The following is a 21,642-nucleotide window of genomic DNA, read 5'->3' on the forward strand; positions in this document are numbered from 1 at the left end:
ACGAAAAGCATGTGAATGAATGCTGAAAATGTGTCATTTCAACTTTCATTTTCTCTTTTAGATCAGATCTGAAGGTCATCAGTGAGCCAGAAAACGAGTCGTGGCCTTCGCTCGCCCACGTGACCAGCGAATGAGCCTTGTTCATGCGTCTCCCTGCATGCCACTCCCATATCGCCATGAACTGTGAGCAGGACTTTGCAGATGGGTGCTTGGGAGTGACCCTCACGCTACGACTGCTCATGCACGGAAAGGTTGGTCATGAATAAATGTATGCCGAAGGCCAGTTTGCAAACAGAAGATTTGTCACATCTTCATAAATAATAAATTTGTCTCTCAGTCTTGGGTTGTGTTTTTGCTTCTTTTATGTCTTTATTTAACAATTTTTTCCTCTGTTTGTCTACAGGAAGTAGGCAGCATTATAGGAAAGGTGAGGATTTTTCAATTACTTCTACTTGAACATGACATATATAAAGGTATTCTAATCAAAACAGTTATAAAGAAAGAAAGAAGGTAAGACGAAAGAACAGAAGGAAAGAAGATGAGGAAGGAAGAAATAATAGACAAGGAAGAAAAAGAAGGAAAGATATATAGGACAGAAGAAATGAAGAAATAAAAAAATTAATAAAGGAAAGATACAAAGATGAAATGAAGAGTTTGGACAATTACATACTAAAGAAAGAAAACAATATTTTTTTTTACCAAACACTTCTTTGCTTGTTCGATACTTTTCCAGACCTGGAAAATAGTGAATAAAATTGTATTCATTTCCAGACTGCATAGGAACCCTATATGTAAAAGGCAGATTTCATCTAACATTCAGTGCATCCTGATTCTGTTTTGTTTTCAAAAGATACCAATACCCTCTAACGGACAGCTCTCATTCTGAATATCCCCACCCGAAATATAATTGCCTCCATACAACCCTCTTTAGACCTCTTACTCCCATAAAGCACCACAGTAATCCATCAAACAAAACCATTAGTCCATTGACCACAAGCCTCTTGTGGAAATTGAGCTCCAAAGACGTTGGTCCCTTGTGGGTACTTTTAGCTTCTACCAGGACAGGTGTGTTGGTGGTGTGTTGTTTCAGCTGCCTCAGCCCCCTAGATGTGAGCCTTAAAAGACATCAGTAGGAGGAAGAGGAAAAATGAATGCAGTTAATTGGACAGAAAGAAACAATAAGTCTACGGGTGAAAAAACAGAGGTGGGGATACAAAGAGAGAAGCCGGAGAGATGTGTCCATAAAGTGCAGCTTGTCAGAGAGAAGTACTCGATGTGGAGTAGTGGTGCTGATAGTGTCTGTCTCCACCCTTCCCATCTCTATGGCGAATATTTTTTCCTGTGAGATGTGAGATGATGCCTTTGTTTGCCTTCTTTTTGGAAAGTATCAAATTGAACATGAGAGTGTGATTAGCTTGGATGGACATTAGCCCAAATGAAGTGAGATGGAGGAAAAGAAGGAGTCAAAAGCCTGTGGAGACTGTGGTACAAATCTGTCACAAAAATAGGTTTCCCTATACAACAAAGTTGTTGAAGGAAATCCATAAGAAGTCATGTTTGCAGTTTTCCATTTTAGAGCTACAGCAGACAGATGCTCTGGTTATTTGAGACCAAATGTAACATTTTGGCCTACATCCAAAAAATACAGCACATCATCCTTAACCAGTATAATTTTTTTTCTGTACTTTACTTTAATTTTGTATCTTGATGAAATATAATTAAATTAGATTGGCATTTAAATAATCTCTATTAATTTTAGTTTTAGTCCAGTTTTTAGTTAACTGAATTTCGATTGACAAAAATATGCAGTCATAGGACTGCCTCAAGATCTTCTTAAAACCTAAAAGGAAAAACACTTTATTACACATTGAAGCAAAAATGTATCCTGTAATGAAATGGACTTATATATCTAGTCCCCCCTTTCAACAAGACAAAAATTAGATCTGATTGGATTTGATCTCCTTGTTTTTAATTGTCGACAAACATGTCAATCATTTTCGTCATAGTTATCAGCATTCTAATAGATTTCTTTTTTGTTAATTGATTTGTTTTTGTCTGAATTTCGTACATAAAAAGGACTGTTGAATAAATATTTTATTTACACAACAAAACTAACCGATAAGGCACACCATTCCCAGGGTGAAACATGGTGGTGAGAGAGATGGGGAAGAAAAAGACAGGGAAACTTATCATAGCTAATGGGAAGATGGATGGAGCTAAATTCTGTCCTGGAAGAAAAGGTGTTAGAAGCTACAAAAGACTTAAAATCTTCCAGAAGTAGTACAGCCTTAAACATACAGCCAGAGCTACAATGGAAAGGTTTAGATTCAAGGATATTCAAGTTTTAGAATGGCCCAGTCAAAGTCCAGAAAATAATCTAGTAGAAAATATTTGTTCAGAATTTAAAACTAATGTTTACAGATGCTATCTAATCAGTTTGACTGAGCAGGAGCTGTTTTGCAAAGAAGAATCTGCAAAAAGTTCAGTCTTTACATGCAAAATTGGTAGCTTCTGGTTTTATTTGAAGTAACAGATGGTTTGAAAACTCTTGACTCAAATGGAATTAATATATTAAAAAAACTTAAAACTAGGTGTCATTTTACTTCCACAACATAATTATATGCTACTTTGTGTTGGTCTATCACATACAATCCCTTTAAAACACACAATATTCCCAAAAGTATTTGGTCACACCCAGGGGTGAAAGTGGTTTTAAATTCTTGCTGGTACTTAGGGGCGGAGCTAGAGGGGGGCTGGGGAGGCACTGGGGGTAATATATATATATATATATATATGTATGTATAAAAAATGCGTGTGTGTTAATTGTTACTCTCATCTGTGGCCCCATATATATATTTATATATATATGTATATATGTATATATATATATATATATATATATATATATATATATATATATATATATACATGGTTTGGGGTGAGCTGGACCGCAGAGTGAAGGCAAAAGGGCCAACAAGTGCCAACAAGTGCTAAGCATCTCTGGGAACTCCTTCAAGACTGTTGGAAAACCATTTCAGGTGACTACCTCTTGAAGCTCATCAACAGAATGCCAAGAGTGTGCGGAGCAGTAATCAAAGCAGAAGGTGGCTACTTTGAAGAACCTAGAATATAAGACATATTTTCAGTTGTTTCACACTTTTTTGTTCAGTATATAGTTCCACATGTGTTAATTCATAGTTTTGATGCCTTTAGTGTGAAGCTACAATATTCATAGTCATGAAAATAAAGAAAACTCTTTGAATGAGAAGGTGTGTCCAAACTTTTGGTCTGTACTGTATATATAATTTCATTTGTTAAAGAACTGCCATGCATCAAACAATGATAAACCATTTTCTGATGCATAACTTTTCATCTTCAGTTTCCATCTTTTCTTTTGAACAAAGAAGTTATTGTTCTCTGCATTGTGGTCAAGTTTTGATTTCATTTAAAGTAAAATTTGACATTTCGGTTGTTTTATTTCCTTTTATTTTTTATTTAAGTCTGTAGATGGTAAGTGATTGCAAGTAATGCAAGCGGCGGTTTTTTTGTCTGTGCACCACCTCTGTAAAATCTCCCAGTCCATTAAATCGAACGCACCAATCTCCTTGGCAACCGCTCTGATTTGGAGGTAAGCGCGCATGCGCTCTCGTGTAGTGTATGTGAAATCTCTGGTCATAAGTGGTGTTTTTGTGTTGTACTGTGTTGTTGTGATTCAGCAAAGTAAAATGAAACACAACTAGTTTCTCTCCCTTTACTTTTAACTGGGGTAGTCAGCAGCGAGCAGACAGACATTAAACGCAGCGGTGCTCGTTTTAAAGGCTGGCCGTTCACAACAGCCTCGAACTCCGAGGGGAGAGAAGCAAAGCAAGAGCATTGAGGCTCCAGCCTAGCACGAACAGTTCAGAAACAATTTGGAATGAGGGGAAAATAGCTATGTTTATAAGCAGATTAAGTCGTGTTTTAGACTGCCTATTGGTAGCGGATCTGATGTTCTTTGTGTGCTCATGAATTTTTGTAGCCGTAACTGGTTCTGGATGACTGCTTCATAGCAGACCTGTTCTTCCCGGTACTGCGCACCGGCGCAGAATCTTTTAGTGGTACGCAGTACTGCACCGTACCGGCTCACTTTCACCCCTGGTCACACCACCAAATAAATGAATTCCGGTGCTCCAATCACTTCTATGGCTGTAAGTGTATATAGTTTGGTTCGGAGAAACTTGTCTGGCCTGCACCTCAACCTGACCTCAACCTTCTTGAACACCTTTGGGATGAATCAGAGCAGAGTTTGCAGTCCTGGTTTTCTCGTCTAACTAGGAACACACTCCTAAAACTTGGAAGATGTTTGCAGAACAGATAAAGTTGCTATAGTTGGCAACGGTGGGTCCATCAACAAACTGGATGTTACAGATTAAGAATGGGATGTCATCAAAGTTCATGTACATGTAAGAGTAGACAAGCACTTTTAGCAATACAGTGTACTTTCAAGTTTGCGGTTTTAGTGTAGAAAAAGCATATCTGATATATTTGTACAGAAGGCATCACCAGAATGCACTGCAGATTGAAGCAGTTGATAAAATTATAAAATTTTTCTTTCTGCTGAATTTAATGGCTCATAATATGAGGTTTACTTAGCGGTTGAGGATTCTATGTTCTCACTGAATCATATATGTCTTTGTTTAAAGCTTCCCTTCCTCTTGTTTTTTTCAGAAAGGAGAGACTGTGAAGCGAATACGAGAAGAGGTAAAGTGTCCATGATTTAGATTTTTAAGCGTCTTTTCATCATCCATTCTCTGACCTGCACGTGTTTGCAATTTTGCAGACCGAACTTGGTTCATCTGAGATCACAGATTGCACATGTCCTTGAATGACTAGTTCTTCCTGATACGCAGAAATAAACATGTTTTCTCTTTATTCACATTTTTATACTCTCTGTCACTCTTAGGGAGCTGAAAGCATTCCTAACAAGTACATTGCTTGAAATTCCTTTTGGGTAATAAAAACACATTTTCAATCTAAACCTATTCTCTCCACTCTACCAACGCAGAGCTCACCAAATCCTTTTAGTCTTTCCTTTTCCCAATTAAAAGAGCCTCCCTTTTTTTCTCTGCTTGTCCCCCAATTTCCCTCTTTATGAATCTCAAGAGTGCAGCCAAACTAATACCGCTTGGTTAGTTCTCAGTATTAAAAAGTAATTAGTCTGACACTCATGGCAGCATATTTGATTCCTTCACTACTGAAAAGGTTTTATGCTGTGCTTTATGAGGCAGAAGGATAAACAGAGGAACAGTTTGGACAATCCAGCTCTGCAGAGCTGCAGGATGAAGCAGTCAGCCATAGAAGCCTTCCAGTCACCCACTCAGGCAGTGTTGACCTTTGTTGCATTTTTTTTCAGAGGCTCATTTTCTCAGCCCTATCCCAAAACTTTAAAATGCCAACAGGGACAGTGACCTTAATAATGAAAAACTTTCAAAAACTTAGATAAAAAAAACAGGAGTTATAATCAATGGAGATCAAAGTTTCACATAATAAAATGTCTTATTCAGTCTCATCTTTTATGTGTTGGAAAGGCTGTTCCAGTCGGAACTCCAATAAAAAGAAGGAACAGCTTAAGATTTTTCTTGAGTTTTTATGGATGTAAAAATCTTCCAAGTTATTATTAATTTATTTGCCTAGAAAGAGTCTAATATGGTGGCTTCCTTCCAAGTGAAAGAAAACCATCACCCATCCATCGTCTATGTCCTCGCAGGGTTTATGCGAGGGGTTGATGTCTTTCTTAAGCAGCCATTGGGGCGCAATCTGGACAGGTTGACAGCCTATCACAGGGCAACACCGAGGCAGGACAAAACAAACAACCATGCATGCACTCCTAAGGGAAATTTAGAGAGACCAATAAAGCTAACATGCATAGTTTTGGACGGTGGCAGGAAGCCAGAGTACCTGGAGAGAACCCACACGTGCATGGTGAGAACATGCAAACGACAGAAAGAACCAAGGACCTTCTCATTGCATGGAAACAGTACTACCAACTGTGCCAATGTGGATCCCCTAAAAACAACCTAGGTCTGGAAAAATACAAAAGCCTGAATTTAAAAGCTTAATTTATAACACTGAATTTACACCTCTCCACCTTTAGACCTTCACTTTTGGATCAATATTTTTGCCATATGAACTACACTAGGACCACACTTTCTGTATAGAAATTCTGTTTTTTAAATTCAAAGACATTTAAATTCAGATTTTCATGGCACATAAAGTCTACAACATGGGACATATATAAATAATATAAAAGTCATTTCATTTGACTGAAAATCAAACAAAACAGTTAGATACTAAGAAAATAAATTGTGTAATCTGTGAAAAATAAATCTAATATTTGTAAAAACCACCTTAACAAAATTATTTTTAAAACACGTGACCTACCCTCAACATTTTATAAATATAATTAATCTCTCGACATTTAAATCCTAATTTAAAAATGAACCCTGAGACATAACATCTGAGAACCTTTCAGTGCATTGAAATAATTGGGGGTATTTTATTAAAAAAACTAAACCAGAATGATAAGAATAAAAGCAAAAAGTTTCCTTTTTTGCTTCATTTTGGAAATAGTAAATAAAACCTGAAGATTGTGATCCCTGCAGTCCGAATGCTGCCTACAACAAACTTAATAAGGCTGAAAGAAAAAAGATGACAGAGTTAGCAGACTGCTGACTTGGTTTTGTATAAAAATGATAGTTTTGTTTTTTTCTAATGAGATTCTGTAAAGTATAATCAGGTAATAGTTACCTCACCTGTCACAGAAATATGTCATATTGTAAAAAATTAAAGAAACCCTCACAGTGGTGGAAGCCTAACAGCTAGTCAGACAGACTAATCATTTTTGCAGGATACTGATATGTTAACAGATATTATCTGTCTACATTTCCTCATTTGTTGTGTTATGAGCTGAACAACCTTCTGGTTACTGCACTAAAGTTATGTATGCAGATGCTGCTGGTCATGTTAAACAGCTCCAGTGTTGCCATGAAACTTTGTCACTATATTTAGCGAGGATTCAGACATTTTTTGCAACTCCTTTTGAAAAAGGCAACTAGCAACAAAACTACCCACTTTTTCTAGTTTTGAAGCTTTTAAAAACTGACATGAAAGCACATACTGTTCTTAATCTCCCCTGCTGTAGGCCTCTACTCTCTCACAAGGCACTCACATACTTCCTCGTCCTAATACAGCAGTCCCTCCTAGCTGCAGTTACACCTGGTTTGTGCCGTCCTTCATAAACGTGATGGGTTATGATTTATTTGTACATTATCAAAGCAGACTGACAATCAGCTGATGAGTCGGACTGACACAGCCAGCAGCTTTCATCAACATAATTTGTTAAAGATGTTTGACTGAGAATATGGCACCAAACTTAATTCAGATTGCTTGTTTTATATGCAAAAATATTCCTTTTTTCACATTTTCTACAAACCCATGGCAATATGACATTTTTCTACAATAGGTAAGGCAATACTTATTTAAAACTAATTTACATAACCTTACTTTGCAAAATATGAATTATAATCATAATTATTATACCTTCCTAGAGACAGAAACATGTTACTGCACCAAATGCCCTTAAGAAGTCAAATAAAGATTGCATCAGTCTAACAGCTGTAACTTCTTACTTACTCTCTATCACAAAATCACTAGTGTTACTCTCAGCAGAAGAGAAAAGCAAAGATGTTTCCTGATTTGTTGCACTAGTTTGATGATAATGTTGAAATGACCTCTGCTGACTGCTCCACAGAGCTGTGCACGTGTCAACATCTCAGAGGGATCCTGTCCAGAGAGGATCATCACCATCACCGGCTCCACAGAGAGCGTTTTCAGAGCTTTCACCATGATCGCATACAAACTGGAGGAGGTTGGTGTGACATACTCAACGCCTCTAAAATTTACTGCTAATTTCAAAAAGATGAAAACAGGAGATCAAACATAATTTTAACCTTGTGAGGGGGTTTGATGAAACAAATAGAGATAAGAGCAAAGTGCTTGCAGCAGGATTTTAGAAAGTTGTCATAGTTAAAATGGAGTTATAAATAAAACTTTTTGAAGTCTGAATAAAGTGCAGAAACTCATTAAACACATTATGACAATATATCACCTCTTGGGCTTTACCTCAGAATTTCCCTCTAATGTGTTCTTAAAGCAATTGATTACAATCCAGTTGAAAGTCAGTCAGTCATTTTCTACCGCTTCTTCCATAGTGGGTCGCGGGGAAGCTGGTGCCCATCTCCAGCAGTCTATGGGCGGGGGGCGGGGTACACCCTGGACGGGTCGCCAGTCCATCACAGGGCAACACAGACACACACAAGACAATACAACAAAAACCTAAACCTTTAATATTTGTCCAATTTTGCAGATTATAACTATTAAATATTCACTTTAGATAAGTCTTTAAAATGAGATCCTCTTAGATATGAATTTGTAAACCTTTAATGTAAACCTTTAAAATTGTTTTAGTTTATATAAAACTGTTATTTGTAAAGATTTGCTGAATGTGTCAGCAGTTTCCTGACAGCAAAAAGGAAATATTTCATACTTCATGTCGTGTTCATAAAATTTTGGGAGCCATAAATCTAGTTGTCTAGTTGTTATAAATTGAATTGTTCACACTAATTGTATACCTGCTAACTGCAGCTTTTGCATTTATGAAGTTTAAGGGACACTTTAGACTTAATAGCTTTCCTTTTTACCACAACAGTATATTCTAAAATCCAAGCTTCAGATAACAAGTCTGAATAAATATGACCATATTTGTTTCTTATAGAAATATATTAAACACTATTTACAGTTTGTTACAACAGCCTCAATGTATTTTGTGATAGAGCAACACAATGTAGCTAGTAATTGTAAAGTGGAACATAAATTCTATAAATTAACCATCTAATATCTGAGTACATTTGTATTCAGCTTCCTTCACTATGATGCCACCAATACAGAAATGAAGTTGTTTGTTAACACATCAAAGTTTCATTAGAGAATATTAGCAAACAAACAGGATCTCAAAGACCAAAACAGCAGACAGGTCCGGAGTAAAGTTTGAGCAGGGTTAGGTTATAAAACAATATCCCCATCTTTAAGCACCTCACAGGGATCTGTTCAGCCTATTGTCTGACAATACACAGAAAGGCACAACTATCAAATCTACCAATACATGGCCATCAACCTAAACTGACAGTCTCCCCAAGGATGGCATTAAGCAGAGAAGTAGTCAATAGCACCATGGTTACTCTGCACAGCTCAGTCCAATCTGGCCTTTTTGGAAGAGTGACAAGAGAAAACCCATTGTTGATAGAAAGTCTCTTTTTTGCAGTTTGCCACTGATGATGTAGGAGACATGGGAAACATGTGGAATAAGGTGTTATGGTCAGATTAGATGGCAACTTAACTTTTTAGCTTACAGGCAAAAACCAATCCATGGAAGAAAACTAACTATCCACAAAATATACTTGCAGCTGTAGCTGTAGTGACTGGTGTTTTTAGTAGAAAGAGGCTCAAATCAAACTTTTCAGATTTATATTTTTACAGTGCATAATTTTTCTTCTACTGTACAATAACACAGCATTTTTTTGTTGGTCTAACAGACAAAATCCCTATAAAATACATTTACAGTTTGTGGCTTTGATGTGACAAAATGTGAAATGGTCCAAGAAGAATGAAAGCTTTTGCAAAGCACTATAAACTCTAAGGTTTAACTTGTGGCATGAAAACATTAAAGAATGCAGAATTTGTAGCTCAGTGAGATAACTTTTGGCTCAACTCTAGGTTTGAACAGTTCTATATATGGTTCAGTTTTTGCCATGCTGCATCACCATGGTAACTTGCACAGGTTATGTTTCTAGCATGAGGGAGCAACGCAAATAAAAGCACCACCTTCCAGCAAATCAATGCTGCTGGAAAATAAGAGGTGTGGCTGATAAAAGTAATCTCTGTCTAACTGAATTAATGATTATAAAATCTGAGATATAATTTTTTTTAAATTAAAGATAGACCAGCATGAGGAAATGGTTCTTTAATCATAAAATAAAGGGTTATTACTCTGGGGCTAATTTCTATTGTTTTTCAGTGCTTTTATTTACATCTCTGCTACATTTTAAAAGGTTTCCCTGTCAATGCTAGATTTCCTTATATCCTAAATCCTTGGTGGAAGGATCCTTGGCGGAATCCTAAATTCCACCAAGTGCTGTTTGTGTTTTTACTTTTACTTTTTTACATCACAAAACTACCAGAATTTACTTGCTCAAACTTAATATCTCTTATTTTATTTCCCATAGACCCAGAAAGGGTCAATTGTTCTGAACATTATAAATTTTTGATCACAAGAAGATTTATTAAATTTTTACCATAAGTTGCATGTAATTGCAGCCATCATGTCCACCAGCAGTTAGGTTACTGAAAGCAGAGGATGACTGCTGGTTTTGTCTTTACGTAGGTGAAGAATTGCTGTCAGCTCACCAATTAGGCCTATTTATCAAAAGGATTTAGAGGTGCTGGTTGGTGGTTCTCAGTCTGCCTTTTCAGCCTTTAAAATAAGCTATTAGCTGTCAGTATTGCTGTCCTGCCTTGGCACGTAAAATAAGTAAACAATAATTCCTGTGATGTTTGAGCCATTTTTTGCAATTTGATATTTATTTAAGCCTCAAAACTGAACAAATACAGGTCCTTCTCAAAATATTAGCATATTGTGATAAAGTTCATTATTTTCCATAATGTCATGATGAAAATTTAACATTCATATATTTTAGATTCATTGCACATTAACTGAAATATTTCAGGTCTTTTATTGTCTTAATACGGATGATTTTGGCATACAGCTCATGAAAACCCAAAATTCCTGTCTCACAAAATTAGCATATCATTAAAAGGGTCTCTAAACGAGCTATGAACCTAATCATCTGAATCAACGAGTTAACTCTAAACACCTACAAAAGATTCTTGAGGCCTTTAAAACTCCCAGCCTGGTTCATCACTCAAAACCCCAATCATGGGTAAGACTGCCGACCTGGCTGCTGTCCAGAAGGCCACTATTGACACCCTCAAGCAAGAGGGTAAGACACAGAAAGAAATTTCTGAACGAATAGGCTGTTCCCAGAGTGCTGAATCAAGGCACCTCAGTGGGAAGTCTGTGGGAAGGAAAAGGTGTGGCAGAAAACGCTGCACAACGAGAAGAGGTGACCGGACCCTGAGGAAGATTGTGGAGAAGGGCCGATTCCAGACCTTGGGGGACCTGCAGAAGCAGTGGACTGAGTCTGGAGTAGAAACATCCAGAGCCACCGTGCACAGGCGTGTGCAGGAAATGGGCTACAGGTGCCACATTCCCCAGGTCAAGCCCCTTTTGAACCAGAAACAGCGGCAGAAGCGCCTGACCTGGGCTACAGAGAAGCAGCACTGGACTGTTGCTCAGTGGTCCAAAGTACTTTTTTCGGATGAAAGCAAATTCTGCATGTCATTCGGAAATCAAGGTGCCAGAGTCTGGAGGAAGACTGGGGAGAAGGAAATGCCAAAATGCCAGAAGTCCAGTGTCAAGTACCCACAGTCAGTGATGGTCTGGGGTGCCGTGTCAGCTGCTGGTGTTGGTCCACAGTGTTTTATCAAGGGCAGGGTCAATGCAACTAGCTATCAGGAGATTTTGGAGTACTTCATGCTTCCATCTGCTGAAAAGCTTCATGGAGATGAAGATTTCATTTTTCAGCACGACCTAGCACCTGCTCACAGTGCCAAAACCACTGGTAAATGGTTTACTGACCATAGTATCACTGTGCTCAATTGGCCTGCCAACTCTCCTGACCTGAACCCCATAGAGAATCTGTGGGATATTGTGAAGAGAACGTTGAGAGACTCAAGACCCAACACTCTGGATGAGCTAAAGGCCGCTATCGAAGCATCCTGGGCCTCCATAAGACCTCAGCAGTGCCACAGGCTGATTGCCTCCATGCCACGCCGCATTGAAGCAGTCATTTCTGCCAAAGGATTCCCGACCAAGTATTGAGTGCATAACTGTACATGATTATTTGAAGGTTGACGTTTTTTGTATTAAAAACACTTTTCTTTTATTGGTCGGATGAAATATGCTAATTTTGTGAGATAGGAATTTTGGGTTTTCATGAGCTGTATGCCAAAATCATCCGTATTAAGACAATAAAAGACCTGAAATATTTCAGTTAGTGTGCAATGAATCTAAAATATATGAATGTTAAATTTTCATCATGACATTATGGAAAATAATGAACTTTATCACAATATGCTAATATTTTGAGAAAGACCTGTATAAGAAAATTCATGTAGCAGTATGTACACATTGCATGACTTTAATCTACTTACCTTACAATCCTCTACAAACAAAAACAGTGTGCACATAAGCTTTTTTATTCAGCTCTTGTGATCCTCCTGGATTCAGTCTCAGACTGCAGAAGTGGGCAGCACATTTTTCCCCACAATCTGGGCTGTGGTTATTGTTTCCCCTTTTGCATAGAATCCTGCAGTGTCCATAAATGTTTGAAATGTCATTAAAGACCACAGACATGACTGAAGAAGAATATCTCCTTCTTAAATATAAAGCGAGCACAGGTTAAATTAATGTAGCCGCTATACCTGACACTATATATGACTTGTCCACCCTGGATATCAAAGTGTTTTACTGTTGTTTTAATGTTGCTGCAGGAAATTGTTTCCTCTCACTTCTCGTTTTCTCCATTCTGATGGTTGTTTCTCCCTGTCTTCTTTCTTTTCCCCACGTCTCCCTGCAGGACCTGAATGCACTGGTGGCCAACGGCACTATAAGCTCCAAGCCACCAGTCACTCTTCGGCTGGTCATCCCCGCCAGCCAGTGTGGCTCACTCATTGGGAAGGGAGGCGCAAAGATAAAGGAGATCAGAGAGGTGAAAAACCAATCTATTGCATAGAATATATGAGATATGAAAAGAACAAATATGCTTCTGGAAATGAAAGATGAAGCTGCAGCTGGAGATGAGCCAGCTTCATTTTCATTTCATATTTCCTGGCTAAATTCTTTCCAGTATATGGATGTATTAGTGTTTCAGTTTGTGCCCAGTTTTAGAGTAAAAAGCAAATTAAGGCAAGTACGTGAATGAATATATGACTGACTGACTGACTGACTGAATGAATGAATGACTGAATAAATGAATGAATGAATGAATGAATGAATGAATGAATGAATGAATGAATGCAGGGCTGTGCTGTGGCGCAGTTGTTCCACTGTTGACTTTGAGCAGAAAGGTGTTCTGGCTTCAAATCCCGGCCAGGTCATTTGTGCATGTAGTTTGCATATTCTCCCTGTGCATATATTGGTTATCTATATGTACTCCATCTTCCTTCCACAGTTCAAAATATGCATGTTAGGTTATTTAGCCACTCTAAATAGCCCTTAGGAGTGAGTGTGTGTTGGCTTTGTTGCGTGTTAATGTGCTGCCCTGTGATGGACTGGCCACTTGTCAAGGGTGTACCCCAACTTTTGTCCAATGGCTCATGGAGACAGGCATCAGCCCCCTTTGACACTGCACTGATAACCAGGTATAAGAAACAGTAAATGGATGAATGGATATCTGTAGCTGGAGTGCACTGCTTTGCATTGTACAATTATTTCTATTGTATGTCTTAAAAACTGCAGAACATGCTGTGAGTTAACTTGAAAGCTGTCTTTCCAACAGAAATCAGTGTGTGAAAGCTGAATGTATCTTCTCTTGGTTCCTTTGTGTTCCCTAAGGTGTTCTGCAGGGATCTATTCTAGGGTCACTCTTGGGTCATTTTATATATCAACAAGTATCAAACTCTAATTTGAAATTTGATGTTGATTATACTGTGATGTATACATGTCGCATCCACATCACATCAGGAGCTTTATTAGTTTCTAAAATCTTCTAATACAGTTCAGTATTTTTATTTTTGTATACATTTTTTGTGATTGCACATAAAATGTTTGTGTGTATTTTGGTGCTGTTTTGAACTGCTGTACACCAATGTCAATGAGATTCTAAATCACAATGGGTCTCTCCTGGTTAATAAAGTTTAAATTAAAAATAATTAATTTAAATTTAAATTAATTTAAAATTCATAACAATGTATAAAAAAAAGCAGAAACCTAAAAGAAAAAGCTAATACAAAATTGCATAGATGCTCTTTTAATGTGTCTGTGTTTGTTTCCTTTTAAAGTATCTACATGTTTTGTGCTTTAGCTTTAGTTAAATATTTTCACTGCTGTTGGTGTCCTTCCATGTAGGCAGAAAAATATATTGTCGTTAGTATTAAATGCAGCCGAAGCAAAATTAACAGTCAAGGTAGTGTGATCACAAATTGCCTTATCTTCATGATCAAGCTAATTTTCTTTATATCCTGTATCATTTGCAGAGTACAGGAGCTCAGATACAAGTGGCAGGGGATTTGCTGCCGAACTCTACTGAGCGAGGGGTTACAATATCTGGGAATCAGGACTCTGTAATCCAGTGTGTCAAGCTCATCTGCACAGTAATCCTAGAGGTAGGAGGCACACTGTACCTTTCTTTGCTGACATTTGTCAAAGCTTTCCTGCTGCAGCAGTGGGAGGGTTAGAGTTTCCCCCCAAAAGTTACTTATTCAGCTGCTGCAGTAGTTCTTTGGTTGCATGACTTCTTTGTTATGTAATGATTGTGTTGCATTGAAGCTAGTACAGTGAGAATCCTTGTGTGTGTGTGTGTGTGTGTGCGTGCGTGCGTGTGTGTGTGTGTGTGTGTGTGCGTGCGTGCGTGTGTGTGTGTGTGTGTGTGTGCGTGCGTGCGTGCGTGCGTGCGTGTGTGTGTGTGTGTGTGTGTGTGCGTGTGTGTGTGTGTGGGTCAGGGCGGGGCGGGGCGGGGGTTACACAGTTACAAAGGAACGAGCCTCTTTATTGTCTGGACTTGCAGTGGTAAAAACAAGACATTACATGAAGATGAAAAGTCTTTCTCTGAGGTCAAAGCTCCTGTTTCCTAAAATACCGTAGTCTGTTCACAGAAAACAAAGTGGCCAGCAGCATATTCTGTACACCTTTAGATAACAGCTCTCTTAAGAAAATCGAGAGGGCAGATAAGAGGAAAAATAACCCTGAGCACAATTTTTCTCCCTGTGTGTTAATAAGTACACAGGCGCCTTTTTGTTTTAGCATTGCAGCTGGACCTGACTGACTAATTGCTATTTTGAACCAGTTTTCTTCAAAGGCGTGCAACTTTGATTAGGATTCTGTTCCAGCGGCTTCTTGCTTTGGGCTCCCAAGATTTAAATTATGCAAAGTTATACAAAGAATATTTTGTGAATGCTCCACATTTTCCACTCAAAACCGCATCATCAACACTGCAGAGGTCTGCAGAGCATACAAGATATATAATATCATGTATGCTCTATAATCGCCTTTTCTTATCAGTGTTTGAATAACTGAATAATTGAAATGACTCTGTGTCAGTGGATGCTTAATCTAAGCAGAAGGCAAGCTTTGCAGAGCCTTGGTGTGTGTTATATAACAAAACTCAGCTATTATCCATATAAAACATTTATTGTCATTTTTGTCAGTGAATCACTAAAATGTCTAAAAATAAAAATAAGGCTCAGAATAATGCAAATGAATCCATTATCTGATTTTGCCTTATTTTAAGATGCCTTAGTTTTGTGCTATACAGCAGCTATGAACATAAGTTGAATGGATTTTTGGTGATTTAATTAAAAAAAGTGTATATAGATCCATTACACACATACATTTGAAATGTTTATTTATGTTCATTTTGATGATTATGACTTATGGTAAATCAAAACCCCAAATCAGTTTATGAATAAAGTTTAATATTATTTCAGACCAACACAAAAATATTTTTTATTCTAAAAAGTCAGCCTACAGAAAAGCATGTACATGTACCGTACAGTATTGTATATGCACTAAATACTTGGTATGAACAACTTTTGCATGAAATACTGCATCCATGGTATGGCACAGAACCAACATTAAGACCACAAAATGTGGTTCTGTTTGTTGAGTGAGTATTAAGGAAGCCTTTTATGACTTACCCTCTATTTGGCTGTGTCAGAGGGTTGGCCAACTATCAAGTCAGTTATCTTCTCAAAGATAACGTAGCCATGATATAACATTTCTGTTACAAATCTATTTTTATGTATTATGTATTGTTCTAATGTTGAGTTTTCAAAACTGATTGCCCTAATCATAAACTGTTTGAGCTGAATTACCAAAAACATGCAACTTATTTACAATTTTTAGATAAATTTAGATGTTTTTATACACCGCCACTGTAAGGCAAACGAAAAGAGACAGACGTTCAAAACATTACCATTATTCTAAGCTTTTTCTTTATTTTATTTATTTAAATATTCATTGAATTGCTGAGATAAAATTTCACATTATTTTTTGTTTAAAACAAATCCCTTTGGTAAAGATTACAGCCTTTGATCCCTTGCTTTTACTCAACAGTCTCCACCAAAAGGTGCCACCATCCCCTATCGACCGAGCCCCTCACCGGCTGCTCTCCTCATTGCAGGGAACCAGGTAAGAAATTGAAATATGATGACTGGCTTTGGGTAGCTGATCAGCTGCACACTTATTGCATAATAACTGTTGGTTTAAGACTGTGGTTTACAGACAGTGGGTCTGCTGAATGATGGATGGAGTAGAGGTGGTAATGCAAAGAGAAATATAGCAAAATGTAGAATAAATTAGAAATCTTTTAAATTAAAGTATTAGTCTTGGTGGATTTTTCATTTTTAGAGGTTATGGGTCATAATTTAAGTCTTAAAAAATATTATGAGACTTGTTTCTTAAAAATGCAAGAACGTAGTAAATGTATTTTAATTTAATTAACCCACATCTTATTCTTGAAAAATATCCTCATCATGACAAGGGGAAGCAAGAAGATTACCAGACTTAATGGGTGCAACATGTATGACTTAGATAGCCTTCATTTGTTAACTTCATAGTCAACAAACTATGGAGGACTAGGACCTAAAATATCCACGATCCCAAAAGCAAAAGCAACATAAATCAGCTTATATCTTTGTCCTTTATGAGGCATAAGTTGTTTACTAACTGCCATAATTTAGTGTGCTTTCCTAAAAGAAAGAAAGAAAGAATGAAAGAAAGAAAGAAAGAAAGACAGAAAGAATCAGGAAATGAATTGAGCCTATGAGTTGACTGAAAACCTGCATCTCTTCCCTTTACTCCCACATTTCCCTTTTTTATTTAGGGCAGCATAACAGACTGACATGGAAACAGAAACAAGAATAAAAACAAACAGAAAAAAGACCTCAGAGCTTAAAAGGAAACATAAATAGAAAAAAAACAAATGATAAATCGAAATACCTTGGAGTTAAAATGCAAGAAGGGAGGAAAATACATATAAAAATGCTTAAATAAAAACAGTCCATCTATTTTGAAACCAATTTTGAAATGAAAATATGTAGCATAAATAATGTATTTTAGAAAACTAAGCACTGACAAAGGAAAATAATACTAAAACAAAAGAAAGAAGAAAAAAATAATCATTTTATGCAGCTTTTGTTTAAGTAAATAAAAAATATTCACCGTTAGCTATGGTAAGTATGTATATGCAATAATGTGTAGCTCTATTATTTTTATACATGGTATGGCATCTTTTGTTTCCTTATTTTTCTCAATTTATTTATGTATTACAGTGCAAATCCAGGGTAACTACTTGGAAATAAAATGCTGTTTTTTGTTGTTGTTTTGTTTCGTATTTAATGCTTTTAAGAAAAATTAAAAAAACAATCTAAGGGTTGTAAGTGGTTTAATTGAGTTGTGCATTATATGGCAGTAAAACAGAGCAAAGGAGTCGACGGTTAGAGGTAGGCCAGTGATATTAATAAGGCCAAACAGTGGATGGATCAATGGTGTCATAATAAAGCATATAAAGTATTTCCATTTTTTCCTAAAGTTCCTACAGTACCCTTTGGGGCGTCACTTGCATGATCCTTTTATTCTTTTTCACCCGATTCTTTACTACCCCTGCTGTAAAGACAAGAATCCTATCGAAGCTTGCTGGTCGGGGACCTAGTGGATTTTGTGCGTGTAGGATGACTGACTGGAGCTCTAAAGATGCTGTTGTTTGAGACCCCACCCCCCTCTCATGGAGCGAGTCACAAGATTAGCAACTAAGGCTGGAGGCCTGCCGTCTCCTCTGGCTTCAGCAGCAGCCAGATATTCTGCATAGCTGTCAGCAGTTCTGATGCTGTTTGTGCTGCTTCAGACTGGAGTCAATTTACAGAATGGCTCTGTGTTTTTGTTATTCCTCATAATAGGCAATAAAATTAAACCCGGGGCACAATGCCGGTCACTGAGAGGAGGCTTTAATGAAGGCTGCGCCGCAATAAGGATGCATAATCTGGGGGGGAAATGAAATACGGAGGGAAAGGGTCTACAGAATGAGTCATAGCCTATAAGCCTTTTACTTGGGGAAATATGTCAGAAATGTAAGCTCGAGAGGCCATTGCAGACCAAATTTGATCTGTGGCAACAGCCAAGAATAAACAAAGAATTTGAAGCTTCTATTTATTATTCTCTCATCATATGTAGTTCTCAAATATGTGGCTAGTACACACAGATTTACTTCCAGCTACTCACATTCTCAGCTAAAATATTTGCAGAACGCATAAGCATGGCAATATTTTGGTAATATATACGATGACTTGCAAAAACATTTATTCCTCTTAAACCTTTTCACATTTTGCACTGTTTAATCCATCCTCTGAAAATGATACAAGTATGGCATAACTGCATACTTAACAGGACATGGCCGTCCACCTGAACAGTCCAGAAAAGAGAGCATCAACAGAGAAGCAGCCAATGTTAACTGTGGAGGAGCTGCAGAAATCCACAGCTCAGATGGAAGAGTTTTGACAGGACAACTGTCAGCGATGCAAAACAATTCTGGCTTTTATAGAAAGAAGAAACCCATCAGACGTCCTGTTTGTAGTTTGCAAAACACCAAAATTCCAACAAAATAGATTGAAGTTTGTGGCTGCAATGTGACAAAATGTAAATCACATAAACTACTGTACATACTTTTGCACAAGAAATCTATTTGTGCTTCTCTCATTTGTTTCTGTGTCTTTTTAGGTTTTTGACGCATCAGAATTTGCCCCTCACCCTCTGTATTCAGTCACCCAGGGTGGTCTGGACCTCCAACAGGTAAGTGGAGTAATCCCTGATGTGCAACCTGTGTAACATGTAATATTCTTCTTAAAGTCCCCTGAATAAACTGGTCTCTGTAGAAGTCAGCTTGTTTAAAACACTAGTCTTTAAACTCCCCTGCAGAGCGGAGGAATGAGTGTTAGCTCTTTGAGGGTCTGAGTGATGATTGAGAGCACGGCTTGTGCTGTAGGTGCACAAAAACACAGTCCAACATGTGGTATGAGGCATTAAAACCAACAGCTGAGCATAAAGCTGCAGCTATTGTTCTGGCCTTTCATTAGAGCTATAAGCAGTCCTGAAACTTGATGCTGTCGCACACCGCCACCGCAGATCCACTCTGTCTTTTTCTGTCCTGCCAAGCTCCACGCCACAAACATTTAGGCTTTAGGAATATTTGTCCCATGACTGCAGAGGAAGCTACTGTCATAAAACCAGCATGGAAAGGACAACCTCTAACTGGGGATCGTAAAATCACAAACACAACACAGTAAATGGTGTAGCAAATTATAACATTGTTTCATGAATTTACACTTTCTATTCTTTCCAATTGAGACACAGCTCTGATGTATTGATACAGTGCAGGGATGAGCTCTCCTCTCCCATTTAAGACCATATAGGATGGACTGGTAATAGAAGCCAGACTGCTGGCGTCAGACAAAATTGAGTTAAGCTAAGTGCTGTCTGGTAAGGCCATAACTGTAATGAGGGAAGGATATAAAGACACCCCCTTAATTATTCAGATGGATAGATAAATCCATAGATCCATCTTTTACTTTTATTTTTACAGCTATTGGATGGTTTCTTGAGTTTGAGGCTTCAGCCATTGCTTTCTGATGCTGCTGTTCACATTTTGTTCAAAACTTTGTTTCTAAATTTTTCATTCTCAGTAATAAAATCTTAAAGCAGGATCAAACCTCTATAATTTTTCAATATGTATACAATTTAATGTCACTATTAGTAATATAACCCTGAGAAGCAGTTTCTTATGTAAATACAGAGATATATTCACCATATAATCACAGACAACTAAGGATATTGATTGATGAGCAGTATTTCCATGAAAGGAAAAAGCTTACATCCGTATGAAGACTCTGAAAGAACATAAGATGTTCACTGCTAACAATTAGCATTGGTGCTTCAATAACAATAACGTTACAATAAAATATTTATTTGAACAAAAAAAAAAATCAGCTGCCTGTTAAAATGCTTACAGGTTCCCTATGCTAAATGAGCATGAATACCTACAATCCATTAAAACTGTTCTGTACCTTCAACACTATAACAAAGCTCTATGGCAACACCCTTAGGAAAATATTGTTAGACAGCCTTCATAATTACAAGTCTGAGCTGAGCTTGAGTAGCATCCACAGCTGACGTTATTATATAATGTTGAACAGTGCAAACGTGTATGTTTAGCCCAGCTCTATTACAAGACTACAAATTTAACATTGTTGGTTCATTAAGCCAAGAAGTCTTTAAAATATGGGGGAAAAGGCATCTACCAAACCACTGAGTGGAGATTGTGGCAGATAAAATGAGTTTGTAATAATATGAAAACTCAGTTCATCTGGGAAAACAATTTGTTGTGTGACAGAATAAATATTTTGATAACGTTTTGCTCTGCAGTTCTTCAGCTGTTGTCCTTGGCCTTACCTAGTGGGGTTTCATCTGATTCACTGAACAACTTCAACTACATGCCAAAATAAACTCCATATGCAAGATTTCTCCTGCTTCTTGGGAGACCTCTTTGGAGGCTCTCTGGATTTCTTTCAGAGAGTTTTCATAATAATTTGCTGCAAACTTTGCAAAAGAGTTATCTCATTGTGCTATCAAGGCAATGTTTTGACATTTGGACTTCATTATAATGTTTCAGTCAAGCTGAATTAAGAACATGGAGTTATATGATTGCCTTGAAGGTCATTGGAAATGTTACTTCTCAGGATAAAAGATTTTCTGATTCTTTTCGATAGCTTTCTTGTTATATAAACGCAACAGTCCATATTCAGCTGCTTCTTGGTTATTTGTGTATTCGGATCATGTGAGCCATGCTATAGAACCTATATGGATAAAACACATGCCAATACATGTTGCTTATGAACTAGAAATATTTCAAAACATATTGACTTTAACCTTTTATGATGATAAAATGGTTCCTGTATTTATAATTAATGTTATTTCAACCAGGAATGCACATTTTTTGGTATAACTTCAGTTTATTCTTTCATTTATCAGGGCGGAGTAGCAGACTACAATATATGGCAACACCTTGAGACTCACTCTAGAAGAGTGAGAGTTATAATATATACACAGAATATTGGAAATTAATCATTTCAAAGATTGCTTTCTCTTTTGCTACATAGAAAAACTATGCAGTAATCAGTGAGACACTGTAGGCTTTTCTGACTTTTCTTTTCTGACTAACT

General features: G+C 37.4%; 1 protein-coding gene across 1 annotated transcript in view; it reads left to right on the forward strand.

The window, feature by feature from the left end:
- The window catches only part of LOC124874744 (poly(rC)-binding protein 4-like), a 61,526-nt gene that overhangs the window by 23,994 nt on the left and 15,890 nt on the right, over positions 1 to 21,642 (forward strand). The window contains exons 2-9 of the mRNA XM_047376240.1: positions 62 to 251; positions 404 to 427; positions 4,708 to 4,740; positions 7,790 to 7,906; positions 12,792 to 12,923; positions 14,410 to 14,538; positions 16,487 to 16,561; positions 19,145 to 19,216. Of these exons, the coding sequence (XP_047232196.1) occupies positions 144 to 251; positions 404 to 427; positions 4,708 to 4,740; positions 7,790 to 7,906; positions 12,792 to 12,923; positions 14,410 to 14,538; positions 16,487 to 16,561; positions 19,145 to 19,216 (690 nt within the window). The 5' untranslated portion in view covers positions 62 to 143. The remainder of the gene's footprint in view (positions 1 to 61; positions 252 to 403; positions 428 to 4,707; positions 4,741 to 7,789; positions 7,907 to 12,791; positions 12,924 to 14,409; positions 14,539 to 16,486; positions 16,562 to 19,144; positions 19,217 to 21,642) is intronic.

Source organism: Girardinichthys multiradiatus, chromosome 1 (assembly GCF_021462225.1).
Source record: "Girardinichthys multiradiatus isolate DD_20200921_A chromosome 1, DD_fGirMul_XY1, whole genome shotgun sequence".
In the NCBI taxonomy this organism is placed as follows: Eukaryota; Metazoa; Chordata; class Actinopteri; order Cyprinodontiformes; family Goodeidae; genus Girardinichthys; species Girardinichthys multiradiatus.